The sequence below is a fragment of the Artibeus jamaicensis genome, unplaced genomic scaffold (genome assembly GCF_021234435.1).
Source record: "Artibeus jamaicensis isolate MK-2021 breed Jamaican fruit bat unplaced genomic scaffold, CSHL_Jam_final contig_240, whole genome shotgun sequence".
NCBI lineage: Eukaryota > Metazoa > Chordata > Mammalia > Chiroptera > Phyllostomidae > Artibeus > Artibeus jamaicensis.
Window position 1 is genome coordinate 15,183,934 of NW_026521506.1, and position 26,693 is coordinate 15,210,626.

At 37.4% G+C, this 26,693-nt stretch overlaps 1 protein-coding gene and 1 non-coding gene across 11 annotated transcripts; both read right to left on the reverse strand.

Moving 5' to 3' along the window:
- Positions 1–3,191: 3,191 nt before the first annotated feature.
- PABIR2 (PABIR family member 2) lies at positions 3,192–26,353 on the reverse strand. Of its 10 annotated transcripts, none has more exons than XM_053662380.1 (13): positions 25,395–25,485; positions 23,445–23,636; positions 23,226–23,316; positions 18,898–18,954; positions 18,318–18,361; positions 18,180–18,234; positions 17,806–17,907; positions 17,196–17,281; positions 16,365–16,426; positions 13,134–13,230; positions 5,775–5,924; positions 5,073–5,229; positions 3,192–4,984 (listed from the first exon to the last, which is right to left on the reverse strand). In XM_053662380.1, the coding sequence occupies exons 3-12, from the start codon at positions 23,253–23,255 to the stop codon at positions 5,082–5,084; spliced, it is 831 nt and encodes a 276-aa protein (XP_053518355.1). In that variant the 5' UTR covers positions 23,256–23,316; positions 23,445–23,636; positions 25,395–25,485; the 3' UTR covers positions 3,192–4,984; positions 5,073–5,081. The 10 variants fall into 10 exon arrangements, with proteins under 10 accessions (XP_053518355.1, XP_036991428.2, XP_036991421.2 ...); XM_037135533.2 differs by having other exon boundaries at positions 23,445–23,644; positions 25,395–25,481; XM_037135526.2 differs by lacking the exon at positions 23,445–23,636 and having other exon boundaries at positions 23,238–23,316; positions 25,395–26,353.
- LOC119041997 (small nucleolar RNA U109) lies at positions 10,191–10,308 on the reverse strand. The gene has a single exon (XR_005081142.2). It is a non-coding gene; the product is annotated as a small nucleolar RNA U109 (small nucleolar RNA).
- Positions 26,354–26,693: the final 340 nt, after the last annotated feature.

Genomic DNA, 26,693 nt, shown 5'->3' on the forward strand with positions numbered 1-26,693 from the left:
GACCCTGGAGACAACTCCCTCCCTAGCTTCATTGATACAGATAGCTGCTTTCATTGTTTTTCACCTTTCTTGCCTCATATTTCCTTCAGCCTCCTTTTAAATGTTGGTGCTCGTCAGGATTTTGTCCTTAACCCTCTTCTCCACACAATCTCCCTGCTCATGCCTATACACATAGGCATAAAGACTTCCACCTACATAAACTAGCACTCTCAAATCCTAAAAGACTAGATGTAGCCTGTTTCTCTAGACTCATTTTTATTTTAATTTGAGGTAACAGTTAATGCAGCCTCACTTCTCATAATTGTCAAATTACTGTATTTCTGTGATAGCACCTTGGTCTGTTCTTGCCTGTTTCCTATTTCCTCTGCCAGACTCCCACCTCCACCATTTTTGTTCCTCAAGATTCAGCTTGTGCTACCTCTTCTGGGAAGCACTCCAGAAGTATAGCATAGTCCATGATGGGTATTCTCCCTTTGTGTTCACCCAGCACTCAAATCTGTGCTTCTAATCGTCAGTGTACTTCAGTTTCTTCCACTAGGCTGATCTTCTTTGAAGGCATGAACTTAATCTGCACTCAGTTCCCAACACAGGGCTCAATAAATATTTGTTAAATTGATAAATATAAGCAATCCCTTGTAAAGTACAGCATAGGGAATGTAGTTGATAATATTGTAATACCTATGTATGGCACTTCCAGCTGGATACTGGAAATACAGGGGGTGGGCACTTTGTGAAGTATATGATTGTTTGACCACTGTGTTGTACACCTGAAACTAATACAAAGTAATACTGAATGTAAAAAAAATTGCCAAAAAAAGAGAGAGAAAAGAAACCCCTGAGCTGTGAACAGTTGAACACAAAGAGCTCAGAGATAGTATAAGCCAGGGATAGTTAAAACTTTAGTATTTAGATCGTCTTTTCTTTCCACTCATAGAGGCAGCCAGGGTTGGTGGGGCTGGAGGGGCATGAGGGTCAAAGCCAAAAAGATGGGTGGGCTGATGAGGCAGCCAGGGTGGCAGAGCTGGAAATTGGTTACATACAGGAGAAATGAGCAATTATTTGGAGGATAAAGAGAACCAGTTTTTCCACTATCCAAGAATGGAATTATAAATCTGGGTAGGGTAGATGCTGGAATGAACCCTGTACTATTGAACTGGAACAGGAGGTACAAGTATGAATTCATGATTGTTAAGTAGATGAACAGATATAAATATGTATGAGTCTGTACATCTGTGCTTAGAAGGCCTTTAAACCATGATGCCTAGAGGCAATGATTATACCTAGTGCCTAGCCTATACCTTGATTTTGAAGTATCATTCTTCATTAAAAGGAATCAGGGCTCCTTAAAGAAATGGCTGATCCTAGGGCTGGGGCAAGGAATGTATGAATCTGGGACATCTTATGCCAGAAAGTAAAACTCTGCTCAAAAAATTATAGGAATTTCTCAACAGAACATAGGAGCTGGTCTGGAGGGGCTCTCACAGTCCAAATCTGAGAGGTGAATAACAAAATCATGGTAATGGATTAAAACCCATTGACTAAAATAGGAAGGAGTCCATGAATCCACACAGATGTTAATGGTAGAGAAATTTTTTCCTTATAGTACAATGCCAATTAATAAATGTAATAGAACTGATAGAATCAGAATCACCATTAGGTAGCCATAGTACCATGAGGGAAGAAAGATCAGTGGATACTAATAATACTAAGTGAAACTTTGATGAGGAAACGGAATATTTATATACTTTCAAAGTACCTCCACACAAAATATTTTACTTTCAAAGGAAAAATACTAACTGTTCAGTGGAATAACATTATAGACACCAACTTAACCAAAGAATCTAGGTTACCATAACCAGCAATAGGACAGTGACTCCATGTGCTTCCTGCAATGATACATTGAAAACACAGCATCACTTATGTGGTCTTTCTGTCTAAAATAAAAACCTGAATTTAATAACTAGGAAATACAATCAAACCTAAATTAAAAGACATTTTTCAAAATAACTGGCCAGCACTTTTCAGAAATATGAAGGTCACAAAAGACAAAGAAAGACTAGGGGACTTCCAGATTGAGAAAAATCACAAACTACAGGCACATAATGATTAAGTGTAACACATAATGATTAAGTGTAACACATAATAATGGCATGAAACCTGGACCAGATAAAAGATTTTTTTCCTTTTACTAAAAGAGCATTATTGGGACCATAAGCAAAATTTGAATGGGGTCTGTTGATTAAATGGCATCAAAGTTAATTTCCTAATTTTGATAGTTGTAATATGGTTAAGTAGAATGTCCAAGTCTTGAGAAAAATTTCACTGACACATTTAAAGGGGGTATATCATGTCTACAACTTAGATGGTTCAGAAAATGTGTGTCTGTATATACATATACATATACATATGCATATACATATATACACATATACGAAAATATACACATATGAGAGATAGAGAATGATAAAGCAAATGTGGTCAGATATCCATAACTGGGAAACCTGGATGAAGGATATGTGGCAGTTCTTTGAGATATTTAATTTTTCTCTAAGTATGAAATAAAATAGTTCATATCTATTTTTATGTTCATTTCCTTTTTATTGAATTTAATGGGGTGGCACTGGTTAACAAAATTATTCGGGTTTCAGGTACACAGTTCTACAGCACATCACCTGTACACTGTACTCTGTTCACCACCCCAAGTCAAGTCTCCTTCCATCACCATTTATCCCCCCACACCCTTCTGAAAAGAAATTCAAGTTTTTGTAACCTGAGTCATATATAAAAGGACTGTATTTTTGCCTATCTACTCCTCCATCTAGTTCTAAAAATAATTTAATCATATGAATATATAAAAAACAAACAAGACACAGTAAATTAAAATAAGTAAATACATGTGGTCTTGGCAAGAATCTTCTAAATTGTAAAATTCTACAAAATGCTCTTGAAGATTTGACAGATTATGGGGAGAGGTTTCTCTTTGTTTTGGGAAACAGCCCAAACTTCAGTATAGCTATTAGTTCCTTTGTGTCCCTGATACCTTTTTATTCAAAACTTGACTGCAGTTAGACACAGAGAATGCAATACTGGGCAACAGAAGCAGAAAATCATTATTAAAAAGAACAAAAGAAATACACATTGAAAATTTCACAGAATTTCATGCGTGTGTACACACTTTATTAAATCTGTATTGTAGATACACACAAAGTCAGCATTTCACAAAACTTCCTATTATTCCAAAAGCAGTTATCTTGAAGTACAGTGATTATATAAATCAGTCAAGCAAAAACAGCATCATCTATGGAAGTTTCTTAGCATATCATCTCATGTACTTATTTTCAAATATCAGTCTGAAATATGATATAATATAGAATATAAATAATTTTAATTTATAACAATGATCACTTTAAAATATTAAAAATATATAAAAATAAAGGGGTACCGTCAATCAAGCTCATCTGAAGATTAGCATCTCTTTCATTTATCTCAAAACAATCCCTGCACAAACTTAACTTTCTAGTCCATTTAAAAAATAAAATCAAACCTTGGTTTAAACAGTAAAGTGAACCATCTTGCTTGCTAGTTCTCATATCATTGGAATAATTTCATTTTCCTGCCCTAATTCTACCCCACTACTGACTTTCAAAAATAAATATCACATTCCAAAGGTTATTTCTTAGGAGTTCTAAATTACAGCCAAAAATGGCCAAAAGTGTCCCTTTAAGGCAAAATGACCATAGAATGAATGTAGATAAGTATCCTATAAGACAAAACCATCTCTCTGTATGATATAGGTAGAAACATCTTAACATGGTTCTTTCACAAACAGAGTAAATACTCTAAATACCATCAAAGTAATGTTCCTTTAAAATTGCATGCTAGGATCACTTCTCAGCTTTTTAGCTAAGGTCAAGTATAGTAAACTGGCATATTAGGGAACAATCTTCATAATATACCCGTTTCTGTTAGGTTTGAAGGATCATGGCCTTTGCACAGATGAAGGCAATATGAAAATTTAAGACATCAATGGACACTATGGTGGTCATTACAATTTAAAGTAAACAATACACCTGATGTTATTACAGAACTACTTAGGGCTAGGTAAGTGATGCTTTCTTATAATTCAAAGAGAATATGTTTTCCTTCAAACCATACAGTATTACTAGTTTGTGAGTACTGGCAAAATGCAACATCTTCCTTTAAGAGTCAAAGATCTTTGTCTTCAAAAGACACAAGTGCAGTAGTCTTTGTTTCTCATATACATTCAAAACTGGAATACCATGATCCTAGCAGGCAGATTTACATATTAAACACACACAATCCACCCATGATATCTGAACATTAAGAGAAATCTATCATGACAGACATTTTTACACAGCTTTAAATAATAAATAACAGAACAAAAGACTACACTCATTTTTTAATGAGCTTTGTTCAGGATTTTCCCTTTAAATATTAACTTCCGGTACCTCAGACTGATTATCATGTAGAATGTTCACAGCTCAAATACCTTCTTAAAAGCTGAAGTCACAATAACATTGTTTTTTTATTTTTTCTGGCTCCTGAAGGCTTCCTCATAGATATTAAGCTGTCTTTCCTATAAGACAGCATGCGCAAGAACTGAACTCTGATTTTGGTGACAACGCAATGACCAAACCATAGTCAGCAGCATCGCTCACCACAAGAGAAAACAAACAAATCCAATGACAAAATAATAATCAGGAAAAAAGCAGCAACTGAGACAGTATGGGGCAATCAGTCACATAAGGACCCTTTTTCTACTCTATCTTATGATATACATGTTTATAACACAGCACTGCATCTCAAGGCACCTCAAGCCTCATAATACCATGCAAAACAAGCTGTCAAGCTTCACATATGCTTTTCTAGACAGTGGTTTGTGTGTAAATAACATTACTCATTCATTCGTAGATGCTCCACACATCTGGTCAAAGCAGGAATTTCTTCTCCTTGACAACACCACCTAGAAACATTAACAATATTTTATACACTCCTTAGGGTAACAGATTTGGGGAGAAAAATATCAACTATGGTAGCTAAGTCATAAGAACCTGTGGCGACTATTCCAGGTGTCCTGTAAGTACATTTACATTCTCCGCACTAAAATCAATCCTCATGTCATACAGTCCAACAGCAAAGAAGCGATATGGGTAGTAACAAAAGCAACTACGTGCTTTTTCTGCTCTGTGAGAAATGGCAAGTAAGCAGCTGAAACAGGAAAGGGAAACAAAATAATGTAGTTTAAGCTGATGCAGAAAAATAAAAAATAATATAATCAAAACCAATTCATCTATTGTGAAATAAAGAGATTTGAAACTATGTAGTGAACAGAAGACAAAAAAAATCTCTCAAGCAAGAGAATTTCTGATCAACTCTAGCTGTCACACTACTGCTGGGAAAAGGAACCATTCTGGAAAATACCCATCAGGGCCTTCCTTAAGCATAGACTTTAAATGGGGGCTCTTTGAAGCACTGAGAAATATGTATATAGTTGTATTTATATATACATACTCTATGCAATGAAAAATGGGTATTTGAGGTTTAGTCACTAGGTCCAAAATGTGATCAGCAAAAAGAGTCACAAGTAGGGTCACTGTATTTGTAAAACTGAACTTTACAGAAGAGAGATGCAAAAAAAAAAAAAATGGTGATACTTTAATCCTCATTATGGATCAAAGTTCTCTGCATTCCTCACTGAATGCTTTATGTAGGAAACAGCAGTTAAAACACTGAATCAGAAATAGATAAATCACTTGGGTGAGAGATCATCCACCAAGATGAGCAGAGGGCACGGATTGGAGCATGCTACTGGAGACTCTGCAGTTGTGCTGCCTTTAGCCATTGAGTCTGAGGATAAGCCACTGTTGCTACTGCCGCTACTACTGTCATCCAAAATATCTGAACTGAGGACAAAGCAAAAAGAATTATAAGCAGATGCATTTATTAGGGTAAAAGTAAACATAACATGCAACAACAGTTTTGAGAATTCACAAGTCAGTAGAGCGTCTGTAAATAATAAGTATAAAAGCAATAGCAATGAACTACATCAAGTACTCTATTCAGATACCTGTAAAAGCACAAAGTCACGGCAATGGAAAATAAGACACTCGGGGTTCTGTATCATTTTAGTGCTCTCTCAGAGGTACCAGAATGTCCAACATACAATAAACATTTTTCTTGACAGATCATGGTTTTCATGAGGTAGTTCCCTTACCTTCAGCTCAAGAGATTTCTATCCTTCTATTTATCTTCTTACCTTCCCATCAGCCTTATACAGTAAAAGGAATGGTTACTCATTGAGGTAGCTGCCCTGAAATCTATGAAGTAGTCTATCAAGTGCATTGCTCCATGGTCCTTCTATTCCACAACAAAGTCTTTCAATTGCCCTAGATTTTACCACTTCCCCACTCCTAAGAGGGTTTTTTTTTAATTTTTAAAAAGATTTTATTTATTTATCTTTAGAGAGGAAGGAAAGGAGAGAAGGAGAGAAACATCAATGTGTGGTTGCCTCTCGTGAGTCCCCTGCTGGGAACTGGCCTGCAACCCAGGCATGTGCCCTGACTCGGAATCGAACCTCGATCGTGTGGTTCGCAGGACCACGCTCAATCCACTGAGCTATGCCAGCCAGGGCTAGAGGTTTTTGATTCTAACATTTTTTCTAGTTTCCTTCATTATTTGCCTTTTATATTCTTCTAATTTCATGAATTTCTTACACCACTTCCTTTCCTCTTGCTTTCAAAATCCAAAGGTCTCCCTACGATCTCTAAAAGACTCCTTTCTTTGATTCCTTCTATGACTATCCAGTTAAGCTTCTAGAAGGAATGTTTTTTTTATATCCACGGACCCAATAACCCCACAGTCCACTCACCTCTTTAATCCTGACAATGGGCTTCTGCTCCTACCCTTCCACTAAACTCCTGGCCTGGGCATCAAGAGCCTCCCTCCACAGTCCAGCACAGGGATACCTTACCCATTCAGCCCAAGCCCTCATGGCTCCCACCAACCAATCTGATTTGCCCCACAAATGTGTCTTTATACTTCACCATTCATAATCAAGAGCCTTCACAATTTGGCATCAGGATGCATTTCTGACTGATTCCCATCAATCCCACATATTAGCTCTATGCTCTATATTTGGCCCAAATTTACTCATTCATTTATTCTAATACTATTGATGTCCTGCCAAGTACAGGAAGTGTGCTAGATATTAGAAAAACAATGGTGTATAAGATGAACATGGTCCCTGCCCTCATTGAATTAACAGGAGTGCAGAACACAGACATAGAAATAATTATGCTAATAAGCATATAATTATAACCTGTGATCAAAGCAATAAAGGAAAGATACAAGGGGCTCTGAGAGTATATAACATGGGTGACCTTATCTAATTTGGAGGAACAGGGAAGAACAAGGCTTCCTAAAAGTGGTATTTGAGCTGTCATCTGAAAGATGGGTAGGCATGAACTAGAAAAGGTTTGGGAGGAAGCAAGGGTAGTTCTAGAAGCCAAAAGCAGGTTAGTGTGGCTGTAGTACAGACAGTAAGAACATGACGAGAAACAAAGCTGGAGAGGTGGTCGGGCAGTGTTAGGATTTACAGAGACATGCCTTCTATTTTTGAAAAAGAAATAAAACATAAAATTGGAGAAGTAATTATGAATTAGGAAACATAGGTTCTAAGTTTAAATCTGGTCACTAGCTCCTTTGCAAATACCCATCCTAATCTAATGTGCTCTAAGGCTAAGTATTGTGAGTCTTTAATATTATCATTTTAATGATTTCTAAGTTAATAGATCTCCAGTGTTATGCAACCTGTGCTACATTTGGAAGTTTCTGGGACCTATACCACCCTCAATAAAATACAACTCCCCCCACCCGCTTCCTCTACTTTCCTATTTTTCTTCAAAATGTCATTTCTTTCTATTGCCACTGAATTGTTTTTAGGTGGAGACAGAATACAAAGAGACTTCGGAAAAGTAAAAATAAAAATGGAAACAGTATGTTCCATGGTACTCCTACTCTATGCTCACTGCTTTCAAGTGCATCATTAATAAACCACTTTTAAGAAAGAAGTTTGGATAATTTAGCTGGCTCAGATATTTTTTGAACCAAAAGGCAAAATGGGTCTAAAATATGAACTATTCAAACTACTGAAAGAAAGTTGCACAGATAATCTGAGACATTGGAAAATCAAAATATATGTGATGTTTTTTCCTCCTGAAGCATTTGGCCTAGACTAATATTAAAATGAATTTGCTTTCCTAAAGCACATATTGGCTGGGCAGCTGAAGGACATGCTCTGTGCTTGTTGGCAGGAAGAAACAGGTTTGGATGAAAATCTGGCCACCAAGCAGATAATATGAATATAAATAAAGATTTTATTATTCCAACCACCAAACTTACAGTGAGCCCTGGGTTAAAAGATTCCATTTGTAACAAGACCTGCTCGCTTAGGTGAATCTTGTATTCATTCAAAAACACAGAACACGAGGGTGGTGAACACACAATGCAGTATACAGATGATGTATTATTATAGAACTGTACACTTGAAACCTATATAATTTTATTAACCAACGTCACCCCAATAAATTTAACTTAAAAAAACACAGAACATGACTCATGCAGAGAAATCTGTCATTTAACACTGTTGATTACTTTAAGAGAAACAAGCTAATGGGGAAGTTACCAAGACAAAAATAAATCTGAACATTTCATTTAATATCTTTGAAGAATTTCTTCTCTATTATTAAATATAAACATATATAAAATTTTGTTCATTAACAGAAAAATAGCATACTTATATTTAGTCGCCAGTGCAATTCACATCCCGAACTTAGTAGTAAACCTTTAACCACATATTTTCACTAAACTAAAACCTACTTTCTGTTCTAATTAATCTGGCACTACTACCCATGGTCTGGAAGCACAGACCACAAGTCACAAATTACCCACTGTCAGTAGATCTGCATAAAGCAAGACTTACATATTTTAATCCATAGATCACTAAACAAAAGTGATTTTCACAGTGTCCACTATTAAACATTCTACCAGGGTTTCCAAAAGCAACAAAATATGGTCCAATTTGAGTTTCCCTCTTCTTTCTTTCCTAGCTTAAGCTCTGATGGAGATGTTAATGAGCCTTAGACTAATGGCCAAAAGCCAGACAATGGCAGGAAAGCAAAGGACCTACACAATTCAAACTGAACACAGAACATTTATGCATGACTCATGGACACGGACAAAAATATGGGGATGGATTGTGGGAAGGGAGAAGGTGGGGCTGAGTGGAGGTGGGTGAAGGGGAAAAAAGTGTGGACAACTGTAACAGCATAAACAATAAAGTAAAAAAAAAACTGAAAAAAAAGAAAAAAGTGAACTGTTTCTTTCCAGTCACTGAATATACATTTTGAGGCAACATCTGAACCACGCAGCCAAAAATACTTATGACTATTAAAGTAGTGCCCTCTGTCTAAAAACAAACAAACAAACAAACAAACAAAACTAAGGGTAAAACTGTAACAGAATCATTAAAACATTCAAACAACAAAACTAGGATGTCCGGTGTCATCCATACTCTCACCCCATTCAAGTTGGACCCACTTAGTCTTGTCTATTCAACAAACTGGGTTCTATCAGGTTAAAGGCAGACAGGTAAATGCACTAAAAATCAGTCACAGCCCTATAAAGCCAGCAGATCTTGGTATAAGGTAAGACTACAGGGTGTCTGTCCCTTACCCCTTGATGTGGGTTAAACTGGTCCATGGGGCATGTTCTCTGTTCTCTACTATTTTACCTTAGGAAGGACCAACATTATCTTCCTGTGTAACTTTTACGTTTTAAGATCACACATTTAAATATGATCACTTCCACAGTTACCCTGGGGATAAGAGTTTAAAAGTATCTGCACAGATGTCTAAACTGCTCACATAAATATCTTCAAAGTGTATGTATACATTTCTATTATTAAATAAATCATGATTAAATCTTATTCTTTGTATGTCACATATTCACTATGAAATTTTCTTGTCATGACACATATAATATTAAAAATAATGTTAAAGTCACTAAGATTAGTCTAATAAAAATGTTAACATAAAACTATAAAGGCTAAAGTAGCAGTCACATTAACACTAATGCAATGGGCAAAAAAATTCACAGAAGACTTTTTCCTTTTCTGTAGGCAAAACAGACTACCACTTAATCTTCACTACATGGCTAGAGGCCCTGAAAATTCCTTTATTTTTGTGCCACAGATAATCTTATTCCCAAAAGAATGAGGAGCCCACGCAAAAGAATCAATGCACCATGCAAAGGTGTATTTCCAAGTTGTGATCAAACTCTTCATGTTCATGAAGACTTAAATGCAGAGTGACATAATTCTTGTTTTGTGGTGACAATGTTCCTCAGATATGATTGGCAGAGGTTTTAGAATTTTCAGTTAGTAAAAAAATATAATATTAAGAACAAGCTTACTATTTCTTTGGGCAGCAGTTGGCATACTGGACAGCGATTCCAATATGGGTCTGCACTCAAACTTCACACTTAATTTATACTTCAAAGATGTCAGATTTTAAATGCTATTATCTAGTATATAAACTTTAATTTAAAGTGTTAAAACCCATTTTTTCTTTGCAGAGTAGGACAGGGGATGAACTACAACAATTTAAACGATCATTTACTAAAGAGCTGATATTTTTTCTACTCCCTAAAAGGTATAAAGATTGCTTCCTTAGTTTCATTATCAAGTAGATTGTTATATTTGGCAATAAAAACCAGAACACCACTACTTTCTGTCTTTGTCCCCATTTCTAAGAATATGGATGTCTGATCAATGAAAAGGCATTAAAGAGATAGAAAAAAGTTTTTACAAGGGCAGGATCCCATTTTTGTATATCGGGAATAGCTCATATTTGAAATCTCTTAGTTGTACACATCAATGTCTACATTATTAGTATACAAGGTGTCCCAAAAATCTTAGTGCAAACTTAAGTTTTAATATCCTTGGGATTCTAGATGCTACAAACTCACTAAAATGTCACTTAAAATTTTAATTACCTAAATATTTTTGACATTTAGTTTTGTGAATTTTGAGTAATACATTTGTTTTGTTTTTAACATATTATTTGAGCCACATGTTGGCTTGTTAGTGCTCTATGAGGGGCCGCAAATGAAGCAAATCTCTACAGTGTGAGGGAATGCTTTTAGTGTTTATGGATCAAAAGTACCCTTCATCACCAATGTCCACATTCCCAGGGCTCTCATAGCCAGTTACAGGTCTTTGGAGAATGGGAGTAGTATCGAGAGAAATAGAAACCTCATAACAGTCACCATTAACTACAGCTTAGGTTGTGCTGCCCAGAGGAATAAATGGGTGGGATAAGGGGAGAGGACTCAGTAAATACCACATCTTGTCTTTCCTTTCTTATTTATTTGCATGAACCTGTTTTATGGCATCTTGCACAGTAAGCCTATGACAATTTTTTAATAAATCCCCTTACCCTATCTAATGTTTTTAGCTTGGCAAAAAGCTTTCATGTCTTTTACCTAACTTCGTTACTTGGTTAGTAACTGGGTAAGCAGATCTGTAACGTTGTGTGCCCATATTAAAACACAATTTACCATAAAAGTGATATGCAGATTCCATCCACTAAGCATAGAGTTCCACCAACTAGTCATCTTGATAAACTTGAGGGGTTTTCTCTTTGTGATCATCTACACACCTGGAAAGGCACTCTGTACCAAAATTAGCACACTGAGCTACCAAGGGCAGACAGAGATGAGAGAAAAATTGTGGGGCCGAAAATAGCTAGAACAATCTAAAAGGTATTTATTCCAAGGTTAGAACAGTACTTATCAATGAGTCTAATAAATTAGAATAATCTGACTTCTTGGTCAACTAGAAGTACAGGTTATCTTCTATAAAACACGGAGTAAGTGATTTGGAAGAAAGGAATTATTGATCCTTATACCTTGTAAGTGGCTTACACAAATCTTTCATTTAGAGAACACCATCCTTTTACATCGAATTCCCTCGTGGGCTCTTTATAAAAGATCCCCAGCCATAAACTTTGTGAAACAGAAAGTTCTGAAAGGCAATACATAATCATGTCTAGAACAAGATTATGTATTGTGTGTTGATTAGAATGTACTTAAAAATTTCAAATTATGACCTGGCTACTGCTAGTATTCCTTCCCTTTCCTTCCAATAAGTACGTCAGTATCCAAGTGCTCAACTTCAGGTACAGGAAAATAAGTTAACTTTAGCATAAAAACATTAAAGGGCCTTAAGTTAGACATCTAAACTAGGATGGGTAAGGCTAAAAAAATATGTGAGTGGGCCATAGGAATCAGGATGCATTACCATAAAAATGAAACCTTAGTTAGCATTAGGATGAAATACCCCAAACCTTGAAAAGTATTTTATAACAACAGACAATGCTATTTAGAAAATGACATGGTAGCCCTGGCTGGTGTAGCTCAGTGCCTGCGAACCAGACAATCGCAGTTCGATTCCCAGTCAGGGCACATGCCTGGGTTGCAGACCAGTTCCTTGCAGACCAATTCCCAGCAGGGGACGCATGAAAGGCAACCATACATTGATGTTTCTCTCCCTCTCTCCTTCCCTTCCCCTCTAAAGATAAATAAATAAAATCTTTAAAAAAATAAATAAAAGGAATTTGAATCAGGAAAAAAAAAGAAAATGACATGCTGAAGAGAATACTGGTATTCTCTGCTAAGACAAAAGGATATAATACAAAATGCAGGCAGAACAGCTATAATCAGTGGACCATTACCCAGAGCAACCCAGAAACACACCATCCAGGTGCTAACACTTCCCCACACCATCAGCACCTATTGAAAGAGGATTACTTAACAACAGAAGCTAGGAATAAAGTGGAAGGTGCCAAAAAGATACACACTTCCAAAAAAGTACTATGACTTTCAAATGATCTGCTTTTCCACATTATCTATACCTTTAGGAGATTTCTCCTCTACGGAACATGGATAAAAAGCTGAATACATTTTAAATGATCCCAATATACTTTTGATGTGCTTCTTTTTAAATAGATTATACCCTAATATCGTTTTGATTTTATTTCATTTTTTTTTTTTACCATGAACTGAGATCAGACAATTGTGCAGTTTCTGGAGACAGCATATTGGTAGTGCCTTGGAAGAGCCTCTTGGGCTGGCTTTCGGTCTCCATTTCACCTAAAACAAAAAGAGATAATACCACTGTAAAACAATTATACAGGCTTAGTGCTAAAATAGGGTGATCATTATTTAAACAAAGATCAGCATACTTCTTGAAGCTGTTACTTGAAAGATATTTTTCCATGTGTTTAACATATAAGAAATACACTTTCACATAACCTTAACCAAAAAGTCAGCAGCTCTAAAAAAAAACACCTTCTCATTTATTAAATGCATCATGCTATGGATAGGCATAAGTCATATTCTTTTTAAAATATACTTTATTGATTATGATATTACAGTTGTTCCAATTTTCCCCCTTTGCTCCCCTCCACCCAGTATGCCCATTCTCTCTGGCTAGCACTGCTTTACTTCATGTCCATGGGTCATGCATATAAGTTCTTTGGCTTCTCCATTTCCTATACTGTTCTTAACCTCCCCCTGTCTATTCTACCTACCAATCTGTACTTCTTAATCCCTGCACCTTTTTCTCCATGCTGGTATGGTACAAACAAGCCTACTATACTGCCAGTTGTATAAAAATATAGCACACACAATTATGTACAGTACATAAAACTTGAAAATGATTATGTTAGTTTTATGTATTTGTATAATGTTTATCATTATTTTAGAGTATCTTCTTTGTACTTACAAAAAATGTTTGCCATAAAACAGTATGTTGTTATACCAGTGGCAGCCTTATACATCTCGTGTTTACCATGTGTCTTGATTGTATCACTTTCCTTTGTGCTTGATTTGATCTCATGCTGTTTTTCAGAATAACATGCAGTACAGGATTGTACACTAGGAGCAATAGGATGCGCCATATGGCCTAGGTGTATAATACGCTACATCACCTAGGTTCATGTAAGTGCACTCTAAGTTGTTCATACAGTGATGAAATCACCTGATGCTCCATTTCTCAGAACATACCTCCATTGTTAAGGGACGTATAACTGTGTAAGTTTGAAAGCACACTTGTATCCAAAAGCAATTATTAATTCACGAAAATGGTATTATACTGGCTACCTCAATCCTACAGATTTTTTCACAAAAAAAAACTTTGTGTAACAGAAAAACTTTGCATCAAAGGAGTAGCGCTTAACATTTTGCCACTAGGAGGGCAAACAGTAATGACCCTAAGTTATGCAGAAAAAAAACCCTTTCCAAATAAGCTATGATTTAAAACATGCATATAGCCCTGGCTAGTATGGTTCAGTGGATTGAGTGCCAGCCTGCAAAGCAAGGGGTGCCTGGTTCAATTCTCAGTCAGGGCACATGCCTGGGTTGTGGGCCAGGTCCCTAGTAGGGGGCACATGAGATGCAACCACACACTGATGTTTCTTTCCCTCCTCTTCTTCCTCCCTTCCTCTCTCTAAAAAATAAATAAATAAAATCTTTAAATAAATAAATTAAATAAAACATAAACATAAATTTGGTTTTGAAGCTTTTAATCTGAGTTTTAAAATAGAATAGTATGAAAAATTTAAATCATGGGTTTATCTATGCTCCAGTAGAAAATTAGTAGCTATAAAGTTAAACCTGTGCAAGATTCTTATAATGGAAAAACAGCAAGCAAAAACAAATACAATATTCAATTTTTATATTTATCAATCAATTTATATTTTCCTTCCTCTGGAGCTATTCTGAGTATTACTAAAATGGAAGAAAGGTTATATTTTTATTTGCTTTTTCCATACCTTATTTATATTTATTTATTGGTTTTAGAGAAAGAGAAGAAGGAAAGGAAAGAAAGAGAGAGAGAAACATCAATCTGTTGTTCCACTTATTTATGCATCCATTGTTTGATTCTTGCATGTGCCCTTACCAAGGACCTTGGCATAAGGGGAGGATTCTCTAACCAACTGAGTTACCAGACCAGGGCTCTTTTTCCATACTTTGATTTGCAGTTTTTAAAAGCTGCCGCCTGGCTTTCAACACTTCCTTAGCAAAACACTTCAGCCCTTTGTAGCAAAGAATTCCTCCATCTGCTGGTTTATTTTGGAATAGCTTTGAAACTAAACAACCATACTAAGTCCATCAATTTCCCACAACAAATTTAAAATTAATAACAACAATAGCTTTAATTTCTACATGTCATTTTCACATAATAACTCCTGAGATGATTCTTAGGATTGTAAATAATTCCTTAAAGAATTAAGGAAAAAGAATAATCATTTATAAAATAAATTTCATTCACTAATACAAATATTGTCACTGTATAAGGCTCTATTTTTCAGAATATTACTACCTTTAATTTTAAGTTGTCTGAAATATAGCACTTTTTGAATCTGTGTGTGCTACTCTAACTGGAAAATTTTCACCACAGCTGGTAAGTATCATTTACCTACCATGAGGAGAATTGATTTGTTTACTGGCCTTGAAGGTGATCTGCACAAAGAAACCACTTACTAAATTGTTTTTTAAAATTACTGCTAAAACTCTTGTTTAAAATGGCATCCAGCCCTTGCAATCATGTGGTCATATCCCTGTGAATAATGACTAAAACTGTGTTAAATTTCTTTGTCTTTTTTAAAATAGATTCCATCAGGGGCCCATAAGCATCTAAAACATTGAGTGAGATCATGTTAGTTTAGTGTTCACTGGTTCAAAATAAGGTAATTAAGAGAGCACCCCAATTACAGCAAAAGCCTGAAAGACCTGAATATGAGGCAATAATTATCTCTTTGCCATTGCCAAGGTGTAACTTGGTGGTAGATTATATCTGAAAATACAGCTTGTATTATAGACCTATAGACCTATTTGCTGTGACATAAGCATATATCTCTGCAACATATCGATTTGTATCTTTTATATTCAGATCACCGAGGCCAAAGTTTTGGAATATATATATTGATAATATGAATGAGATTCTGTTATGAAATATAAAACTATAGACAGTATTGAAATAACTAATTTACAAAAGTTAGAATTAGTAAAGCATGCATGGGGAAGAGTATTACATATTTTTATCTTTACTGTTGTTCAAGTATGTTTGTCTGCATTTTCCCACGACCACCTTACCCCATCCCACCCACCTATTGCATATTTCTTTAGAAAAAAGGAGTCCAGCCTTGAAACTAATTTCAGACTAAAGTTCTAATATATAATTTAAGTTCAACTAGGTTTCATATCAGAAATGTGACACTTACCTTTTCTCTTAAGAGGACCAAGAGCACTGGGCCTAATGCACTTGACTGGACTCTGACTCCTGCTTCAAAGAATAAATAAACTGGATGAAGTGTAAGTACTTCTAAGATGCAAGATAAACATTACAGTCCACCAACTAAGTCAGTAAAATTGACATTCATAGAGGGAGAAATAGAAAATGCTTGTGTTGTAGGTTGAGTAACTCAAATACCAGTACATGATCTAACCTGGCATATGGCAATCTGGTGTTTTAAGCTATCTTTTAAAATCATTCTGCAACACAAAATATTCACAACAGTTTCTTTTAAAAAATAGAAGCTGACTTGGCAGGTGTAGCTCAGTGGATTGAGCATGGACTGCAAACCAAAGGGTCACTGGTTCAATTCCTAGTCAGGGCACATGCCTGAGTTGTGGGCCAGGTCCCCAGTAGGGGGAGCATAAGAAGCAAACACACATTGATATTTCTCTCCCTCTCTTCCCCTCTCTCTAAAAATAAATTTAAAATATTTAAAAAATAGAAACCTCATTAAAAAGTTATCTGAATTTAACTAATCTACAATCTTAAACAAATTTTTTCCTTATAAAAGACATTATCCTGTGCACACATGTGTGTCCACTGACTATAAACTGGTACTAAATCTAAAAAAATGAATCTGGTAAAATGTTAATAGTAAAATATAGGTAACAGATACATGGCTGTGCACTTTGCAATTATTTCGATTTTGTTTTCACTTGGAAATTTACCATAATAAAATGCTGGGGGGGAAATGTCATCAGAGAGACAATTTTAAAAAGTAGCATTCCACCCACATTTAAAAAGCAGGTTCACCTACCTGGAAAAATGTCTTGGACTAGGAATGGGACTTGGTGGTAGACCACTGCTGCTCACAAACATTTGTAAGGATGGTGAAAAACATTGCTAGAAAAAATATATTTAATATAAAAATAGTTAGTTCTAATGCTTCAGTTTTCAAGAGATTCTTCTCAAAATGACAGAAACAATATCCTTAGAATTGTTTAGTTGTCTATGTATTTCTCTCTATATAAATGAGAATATATATATATTTTTTCCAAATTACTACCACAGACTTTTTTGATCTTTCTTTCAGTCATTGGACTCTTTAAAAGTGAGTCAATTTGGCCCTGGCTGGAGTAGCTCAGTGGATTGAGCATGGGCTGTGAACCAAAGGGTCGCAGGTTCGATTATCAGTCAGGGCACATGCCTGGGTTGTGGGCTAGGTCCCCAGTAGGGGGCATGTGAGAGGCAACCACACATTAATGTTTCTCTCCCTCTCTTTCTCCCTCCCTTCCCTTCTCTAAAAATAAATAAATAAATAAATGAAAATCTTTAAAAAAATAAAAGTGAGGCAACTTGTATGTGTGTTATAGACAGTAAACAGCTCAGTGAGTGAAAGAGAGGTAATATATTGTCAGTGAGCCTACCTTTCCAAATCCTCTGGTGGGTGATGGTGCTGGAGAAACTGGAGTGAAGTCAATCCTTTTAGGAGAATACAATTTTTCTCGCTTGTCAAAATCACTATTACTCTGTAAATATAAAGTGTTATTTCCTCACAATTCACAGTTCAGCACATCACAGCTCTTCCTTACTACATACACATGCCTGTGTTTTTTAGGGTAGAAATGTATGCTAAAAAGTTGCAATATGGTATTTCAGTGGAAAAGCAGGGATCAAAAATGAATCCAAGTTTGCAAACAGAAGGGACAAAAATGTATGGAAAATTAATAAAGCCAATGAACAATACAAAGGATTCTATAAATAACAATAAAAATAAAACAATCAAATATGAAAACTTTACCAGGCTCAAGCACTCGTCCCATGATTGGCTTATCTGCATTGCTGTTTGCACTTCCCTAAAACAAACAAAAATGAAAGGCCATCAGTGCTCAGCCATAAGCATACACTAGGCTGTGCCCTCTTCCTATGAAGCACTAACCTTTCATGGGCAGTTTCTCTGTTGATCATATCCATGCCTTCTTCCTGCAAAGATAAACATGGGCTGAAAACATAGTTTTTATCCACACAATGTTTTATTTGAAAGAAAGGAAAAAAGACTTTTCTACCTTACCTGACATAATTTACAGTACAGCAGAAATAATATTCTAAGACCATTACCCATACCACACCTGTATTTTATCTGAACACACAGAAGAATTTTAATGTGCTTACAACTAAACAGTTGTAGCCTGTGGCAGTTTTGATATCTAAATCTTCAAAATGAAAATAAAATCAAAATGTAAAATTCGGCCCTAGCTGGTATGGCTCAGTTGGCTGGCTGTTGTCCTGCAAAGCAAAAAGTCACTGGTTCAATTCCTGGTCAGGGCACATGCCTGGGTTGCGGGCCAGATCTCTGGTTGCAGGGCATGTGAGAGGCAACCAATAGATGTATCTCTCACATGGCAGTGTTTCTCTTCCCTTCTTTCTCTCTCCCTTCCCCCTCTCTAAAAAAATAAATAAATATTTTTTAAAAGAAAAATTCAGAAAATTATAAATCTGTGCTAGAAAGTAAAATTTACCCTTTTGATTTGATGCAGTCTGCTGCTACAAATCCGGTTAGGTGAGGATGATAGCAACTGGAAAGAAAAAGTAAACATTTACTAACTTTTGAATCACAAAGAAATCTGTTGTCAGTACCAGTGTAAAACCTCTTCCTAGATGTTTCATATTCTTCTTAGAAAACTAGTTCTTTAAGTTATTGAACATTAATGCACTAACGGCAGTACATTCAGTCTTTAGAAAGTATATCAGGTATCCGCCCTCAAGGCACCATCTGTCGTTCAACAGGCACTGAATTTAACACTTTCCCGAGATCAATGCAGAGCTGTGTACATTTATGTAAAAAAAAAAGGACACCAACCCTTGGAAATATCCATTACCCCACTAATCTAAAGTAAAGAACTATAGGAAAAGGGAAAAAAAAGGATTTTATTCATTTTTATTACCAATTCACCAACAGAGGAAGACAGACTAAGAAGCCCAGTATAATATTGTGTCTATGATTAATGTTTATCAAAAGCGCTTTGAAACTGCAATAAGGAAATTTTGTTTGCATGATCTAAATCAATTCTAAAATTTGATCACTAATGCTATCACTACAAACCTTACTAGTTAAGAAAATCAGTGTGGAAGGCAAGGTATATTTTTAAAATAACTGTTGTTTTCCCCACCTCACCATTTATTAATAACAAAGCTGAATTGATTTGGGGGCCAAATTGTGTTCCATCAAAATAATCACAATCTGACTACAAAATGTAAGATACAATTAATATTTTACAGTGTCCTAATAGCCATAACATAAACAACTACTATGTATCCCCTAATGAAATGTAAATGAAATAATACTATAAAACCAAACAAGACAATTATCCTGTTATAAGGTGCCCTATCCTATTAAAATTTTTTGAATACTAATGTAGTGATTGAGTAGTATAAAATCGTGATAAACTGCTCTAAGTTGTTTAGGCAAAAACTAATTCAGGTAAGATTTTTAAAAGTTACCCACTGAAATATAATTTTACCTCAAAAGATATCTCTTCATTACCCACTCCTTTCCTTCACTTTTCCCTCTCCTGGGCTTTGAAAAGAAAAAACCTTTACCAGTAAAATCATTTTAAAAAGTACTTTTTTTCCATTATGAAAGTGATGCATATTTACTGTTGAAGTCTTAATAAGGTCACTTGAAAAACATTAAGCTACTAGGCAAGTAAATAAGGGAAGAAAGACTCTAACAGGATAATATGAAGAAGAGCACGGATGTGTCTATCAGAGAACAAAAGAACCCCCAAAGGCAGGGAAATAATCAGGAGAGCCAAAAGGACAACTGTCAAACCCAACTGTGGAGAAAGTCAGAAATTTAGATGCGATATCTATGTGACATACTACTTACAACTGGAAAGTAGACCTGAAAGAGGAAGAGAGGAGCAAAGCCATGTCTAGTACCAGAAACAGAGTAAGGTATAGGCTGAGGAAAAAAAGCCAGGAACTTCAAGGAGGTGCTGGTTAATGGCGTTAGGTCAAGCAAAGAGCTCAAGTGGGATAACAAAAGAGGCCCCCTGGGCCCTGGCTGGTATAGCTCAGTGGATTGAGCATGGGCCTGCGAACCAGATAATCAGATAATCCGGTTCAATTCCCAGTCAGGGCACATTCCTGGGTTGCAGACCAGTTCCCTGCAGGCCAATTCCCAGCAGGGGACACACGAAAAGCAACCATACATTGATGTTTCTCTCCCTCTCTCCTTCCCTTTCCCTCTAAAAGATAAATAAATAAAATCTAAGAGGAAAAAAAAAAAAAGAGGCCCCTGACTTGGGCAATCAAGTGGGTGTTGGTGACTTGCAAGAACAGGTTTTTAACAGTTGTGGCAGGAATGATGAGATTACAAACTGGCTGAATAGTGAACAAGAAATTAGGAGACAATTAAGAGACAGTGGCGTGGAGATTAAGCTTTAAAAAAGGTTCCTTAGGGGAAGGAAAATAGGGAGGGAGAGACCCTCTGAAAAAAAGAAAACAGTCTACTTTCCAGATATTAGAGGTGTGAGTCAGGAGAAGAAAGTGGAAGAAAAGAGGTCATGAGGAAGAGACTGAAGACACAAGATAGAGAGAAGACAACAGACCAAGCAAAGTGATAGGGACTCATAAAATGTATAAACCATTTGGAGAAAACACTCCATGTGAAGGTTGAAGGTAATGACATTCTAAAGAGAAGCTGACATGTGTACAAGGTAGGTGTCTGCCTTCTCTGTGAAGTTAGAAGGGCCATCTTCTGAAAGTGAATGGTGGTGAGGCTTGCAGAGGTTTTATTTTCAAGATTTAGAGTATTTCTTTTGGAAAAGAGCATTGAGGCCAGTGGCACCTTGAACCCAACATGTCCAGAGAAAGAATTTATCTTCTGTCCCTTCAAATGACCAATTCCTTTCAATTCCCCAACTCATAATAAAGGCAGCATTTTCCCCTTGGTTACCAAGAAATAAAATTGCAGTCTTCCTTCCTGCCTTTATATCTAACCAATTGTCAAATCATGAAGCTCCTACTTCTTCATGTTTCCTATAGCAGTCCCCTTCTTTTGAATTCATTCACAAATACTTTACTTTTTGCAGGTTAATATGGCACATAGCTAAGTGTATTAAGATTTATAGAGTACATTGTGATATACTGTATATGGTGTAACTAATATTATGATAGAAGTACCCAAAGGGTGATGTGGAATGAATCCCACACTGGATAGCTAGAAAGGAGAAGGGGATGGGGTGAAGGGTAGTGTAAGGATCAACACAAAGCAGTGAACAACAAAACTCCTTCAGCATACTAGGTATTTCAGTGCAGCCAAAACCTAGAGTGGGTATTTGTCAGGAAGCAGTGAGAACTGAGCCTTCACTGAGTTGATAAGAATCTTTACATCTTAGAAAAGAGGAAAGTGAAGTGTAGAGAGGCAAGTTCATTTTCCCTTCTTTGCTATGCTATTGATGCAGAAACATGTTTCATATATACAGCAAAAAAAAGTACTTATATTTTCTAGTATCCTCAGGGAAGAAGGTGAAGTGAATCAAACCTCCAGAAAGCTGGCATTTTCCCCTTTAAGTATTTTTAGCCACTTCAGCTGAAAATCTTTCTTAAAAGTGTGATGTTTCCCCCCTTGTGAAACAGATTATACCAAATGGAATGGCACTGGAGGATCTCTATTCTAATTCCAGCTCTGCCACTTACTAATTGTCTGATTCTGAGCAAGCCACTTACATCGGCTAAGTCTTGGCTGCTGCCTCTTTTAATTGGGAAAAACATCTTCTGCCCTGACTACTTCACTGGGATTGCTATGAGATTAAATGTGTGAAGGCACTTGGTAGCATTTAAAATGCCTTTAAAAAGAAATAAAATATCAAAAAGGGTAAGTAGTACTATAATTTAAGAAAAGATGGAAGACCCAGTTATCCTTAAGAGCATCAATTACCTGATGGTTCTATGCTACTGACACCTCACCATCCATTAATAGGTTCTTAGCCCTTACACTCAGCCATAGACATTTTTTTAGAAAACTTCTGTCTGCTTTTTAGTTTTCCACTCTCTTCCTTTGCTTGCAGTTATCAGTAAGTCTTTAAGGCAAATACAATGTACCTCTTCTCATTTGCTGCTTCTCACACACTACTGGGCTGGAAATTTACTATAATTTTGCATAAATTTTAGATGATTCAGAGGTCAGAGAGGCTATCCTATAAATAAACTGATGAACCTTTATGCATAGACTATGGAAATCTAGTTCAATCATTCAGAGGTCTGTTTGCTTATATCCTAGATGTCTTCCAGAGCACAGCAGCTACAGCATAAATGGGCCCCACATATGAAGTGCTGCTATATAAAAACTTCATCATAATTTATCCCAACACAGCAAACTAATAAGGTGATCCCTGATAGCTCTGGTTACATAGATCAGCAACTCTACTAAGAATACAAATACGAGCATTTTAAAGGAGTCTTTCTTTGGCTAAACAGCACTTACCAACAGAAATAAACACCCTGCAACCATTTAGGTGATTTTAGCATCCTAGGACAAATAAAGACCATTACTCTCAGTTATAATTAGAAGTTAATCCTGACTTACCTAACAACCATGATGCAAGTAGTAACACACAAAAAAGAACAATGTTTAAAAATACGAAGTCCTACAGCTAAGAAATTGTTTTAATCAGGTCTCCTATTTTGCATCAAAAGCTGAAAATGGCCAAATCATTAAGCAGTAAACAAGATAGGTAAAATAATGTTTTCTTCTGTGAATAAATTGTGCATAGCACATAATTTTAAGAAGGAACTACATTTGAAAGTGTTTTCTCCAATCAAAACCACTAAGGATACTTACTTCTATACTCACCAGACTATTACTGCTCATAATGGTTGTACTATTCCTTCGAGTTCTAAATGTGTAAGGCTGAAAAACCTGTGAAAGGTTACTAAAAATAAAAATTAAAATTATTAATGGATTCTCATCTAAGATTTTCCTCAACTGTATTAATACCAATTCACTACTTAATGAAACTTTCAATGGCTCCTCATTTGGTACAATGAATAAGCTCCTCACCGTCCTCTTCAGGGCTTTCTGAGTGCTGTGCTGTGGATTACAGGTTGGCGGAGATACTGATCTCCTCAGTGCTTGGGGAGCAGGTAGAAGATATGTAGGGTGGAGCTCCAGACTGGTTGCCTCCGGCTGCTTCTGCTCATAACTTATCACCCTCCAAACCGGTTACTGCCAGATTCAAACTAGCAGCCTCATCTGCTTACCTAGAAGACCCACGATCAGTACTGCTTTCTGTGTGTACCATGATGTGACAAGGACTGGGGAGCCCTGTTGTATAATATGAGCCCAATCGGCATCTCCCACTATTGACCTAAACATGTGTTCTACCTTTGAACCCCCTGTCCAACTAAATAAACATACCTGGAGTTTTGCTCATGGTGCCCCTTCTGACCCAAATGCTCTCTCTCCCACCACCACCTGTCAAAACCCTTCGTTTCCTCCAACACCCATCTCAAACACGGGCATGGTGTTTGAAGCCTCTTCATTCCACAAACATAATGAAATCCTTGCCTCCTTTGAACCCAAAGAGCACAATGGGAAATCAGATGCCTCCTGAGACACCAACTTTAACTTTTATTAATGAAAACTTTGCATGTGTCTTAAACCCCTTGGTGGAGGTATTTTGTTCATCTTTGTCCAGTATCTTGTAGTGCCCAGCAGAGTGCCATGCCTGTGTTAAAAGGTGAAGGATTTTCAGGTCTGGGGATATGGGTATCACCTAATCCAGCTCTCCCACATTTTAAGTGAAAAAAAACAGAGACTCAAAAAGGCTAAGTGACTCATTAATAATCATAGGCAATCAGGGAGAAAGTTGAGACTAGGCCTGGTCTCCTCACTCTTCTTCTGTCAGCATTCTACTTTTCAAGTAATTGCTTGAATCATGATTCAAAAAACAGTATGTGATTTCTACAGTAGACTAAATTCAGGTCAACAGGATTACCCTAGTCCCTAGCAATTGCTTGCCTACCAGATTTTAAAAGATAATGAAAAAAGTCCAGTTTATTCCTATAGTATTAAAAATAAATGTAGAACTGAGGAAAGATTTAGGGCAGAGTTTCAAATTTTAATTTAAAAAATTTCCCCCAAATGAGGATATTACAATCAGTTTGATAAACATAAATGTTTGACTTCCCTGTGCTTGATTACTGTTTTTGGCTAACTACTCCCATCCCCTTTTTTGGACTAATTCCATTTCTATGGGGCCTTGCAAATTGGCTCTCTACCTAAGATGAATTGTCTACTTATAAAAGTGGAATGTAATAGGTTCAGGAGGTCTGCCAACCTAACCTTAAAATAGACCCCCTGATGACTTTTTCATATGAGCGCAAGACCCTACCACTGAAATTCAAGGAAGGGGGATTCTCTCCATTGTTTTCTAAAACCTGTGTTTTCACTAATGTAAGGTACCCTTCTTTTTTATTCACTAGAATGCATTTCAGGAAGTTTTAGGATCTGAAAACATTACAAGAAACCCAAACCACTTAACATGACATGAACATGCCATTTAATTTCAAGTTATTAGATAAACTGTGATTTATAAGAGTAAACAACTGTTAATATCAGGATTCCTAGAGTAGGCTTAGAAATGCCAGCTCCTAGAGACAGATGTCAAATTGCAAGTCTAGTTCCAGGGGCTTCAGTCTGACACTCACTGGTATAAGTTAGGTAGGGCAGGCAACCTGTTAAAAGAGCCAGACTTCTTGTAGTTCCTTTTTGAGTGAGCTAACAAAGCCTCAGGTAGAGATGGTCCTGTTGTCCCCACACTGCCCAGAGTTTAAGGGTCAAACTTTCACCCCATCATGGAACCCCAGTCACTATCAAGCAAACAAGGCATCACCCCCTCAGTTTGGAGAGCTCAAATGAGCTCCACTCTCACTTTAGGGAAGGAAGACTGCTTGCAAAAGCTCGAAGAACACCCTAACCCTGCAGTCCATCCTCCCCAACACTGCTCACCTAGGCCCATGGATCAGGGGAGCGCTGTTGAATCTCCTCAGGCTGCCCCCATCAGATGTGTCAGGCTCAGAGTCCAGTTCCATTTTCTCCTGAGCCATGTCTGGATACTTGCAGGCATGCACAGCGGTCAGTGCTCAGCTCCTGGTGCTTAGCTATGGACTCCCAACATTCTCACCGCAGGACTGAGCTGCCGGGGACTGGCAGCTGGGGGCGGGGGCTAAGGGGCGGAGAAAGCAGGAGTAGCAGGCGGGAAGGATGATAATGAGGAGGGATGATAGGGAGGGGAGAATGGAGGTTGTAATGGAGGGTGACAGACTACAGGAGGGTGGAAAGAACAGGAGGGAAGGGAAAGGATAGATGGAAAACAGTGTAAAAGAAAGAGGACAAAAGGGAGACTCGAAAGATAGGGGGAAAGAAGGAGGGCAGCGTGGGGAGGGCAAAGAGGAGCAGGGAGTAGGAAAAGAAGGACGGTGTATGGGGGAGAGGAAAGAGAAAAGGGGGAGGAAAGAAAGAGGGGGAGGAAACTAGGCAGAGGCAGAACTCATGCTAATCTTCTGACCAATGACCTCAAGCGGAGCCGGGCTACAGATCTCCCAGCTGCCTGGACAGCGAAATCACCGAGGAGCTGACAGTCGGGCAGGGCCCAGCTGAACAGCCTCTGCGGCTCCAGCTCCCCATGCTTGGGGACTGGATCCAGCCCGTCATGCTCCAGAACCCGGTCCCAGAGGCTCCTCAGCCCTGTGATAGGTGCTTCTCCCCTCTCTTCCCCCTCCCGCCAGGAGGACAAGTGGGAGGTTCAGCCCCTTCAGCCACCTCCGGCCCGGGTGCCTTCAGTTCCTCTCTTGGTTTCTAATGGCCCGAGGGAACCCCTCGGGGTCAAAACCAAAATCTAAACTTGCCGCTTCTTACTCTTCCCACGCTTCAGAAGCGGGAACCTCTGCAGGTATCTTCCGTGTTTAGGCACCCAACGGGTCCTGCGCACGCGCCAGGAGGCCTTGCCAATGGACCGGCGGGCAAGGAGCATGCGTGGGAGCCCTGCCCCGCAAACCGCCTCCAAAGAGGAGGAGCATTTCCTAGGGGCCTGGCACTTTCCTTGATGGCATTGGTCCGGGGACACTGGCGCCTGATTTTGAATGGAATCAGTAGTTTAGAGATGCTGGAGCATCATCTTTCAGGAGGAGTTTGAGCCAATATTCAAGGGAAACGGAAACTGTCATTCCCAATTTGTGTACTCTGACTTCTGTGATCCCCGCTTATTTTTTATGTTTTTATTGTTGTTTTTAAACCCTTCAGTTTTGT

Excerpts from the sequence above, each read along its gene's own strand:
- PABIR2 (XM_037135524.2), bottom strand. The coding sequence starts at position 25,492 with ATGGCTCAGGAGAAAATGGAACTGGACTCTGAGCCTGACACATCTGAT. Across the intron at positions 23,317-25,394 it reads CCCCTGATCCATGGGCCTAG|TAACCTTTCACAGGTTTTTC; the intron begins GTGAGCAGTGTT and ends TTTTATTTTTAG. Across the intron at positions 16,427-17,195 it reads AGTCCAAGACATTTTTCCAG|CAGGAGTCAGAGTCCAGTCA; the intron begins GTAGGTGAACCT and ends TATTCTTTGAAG.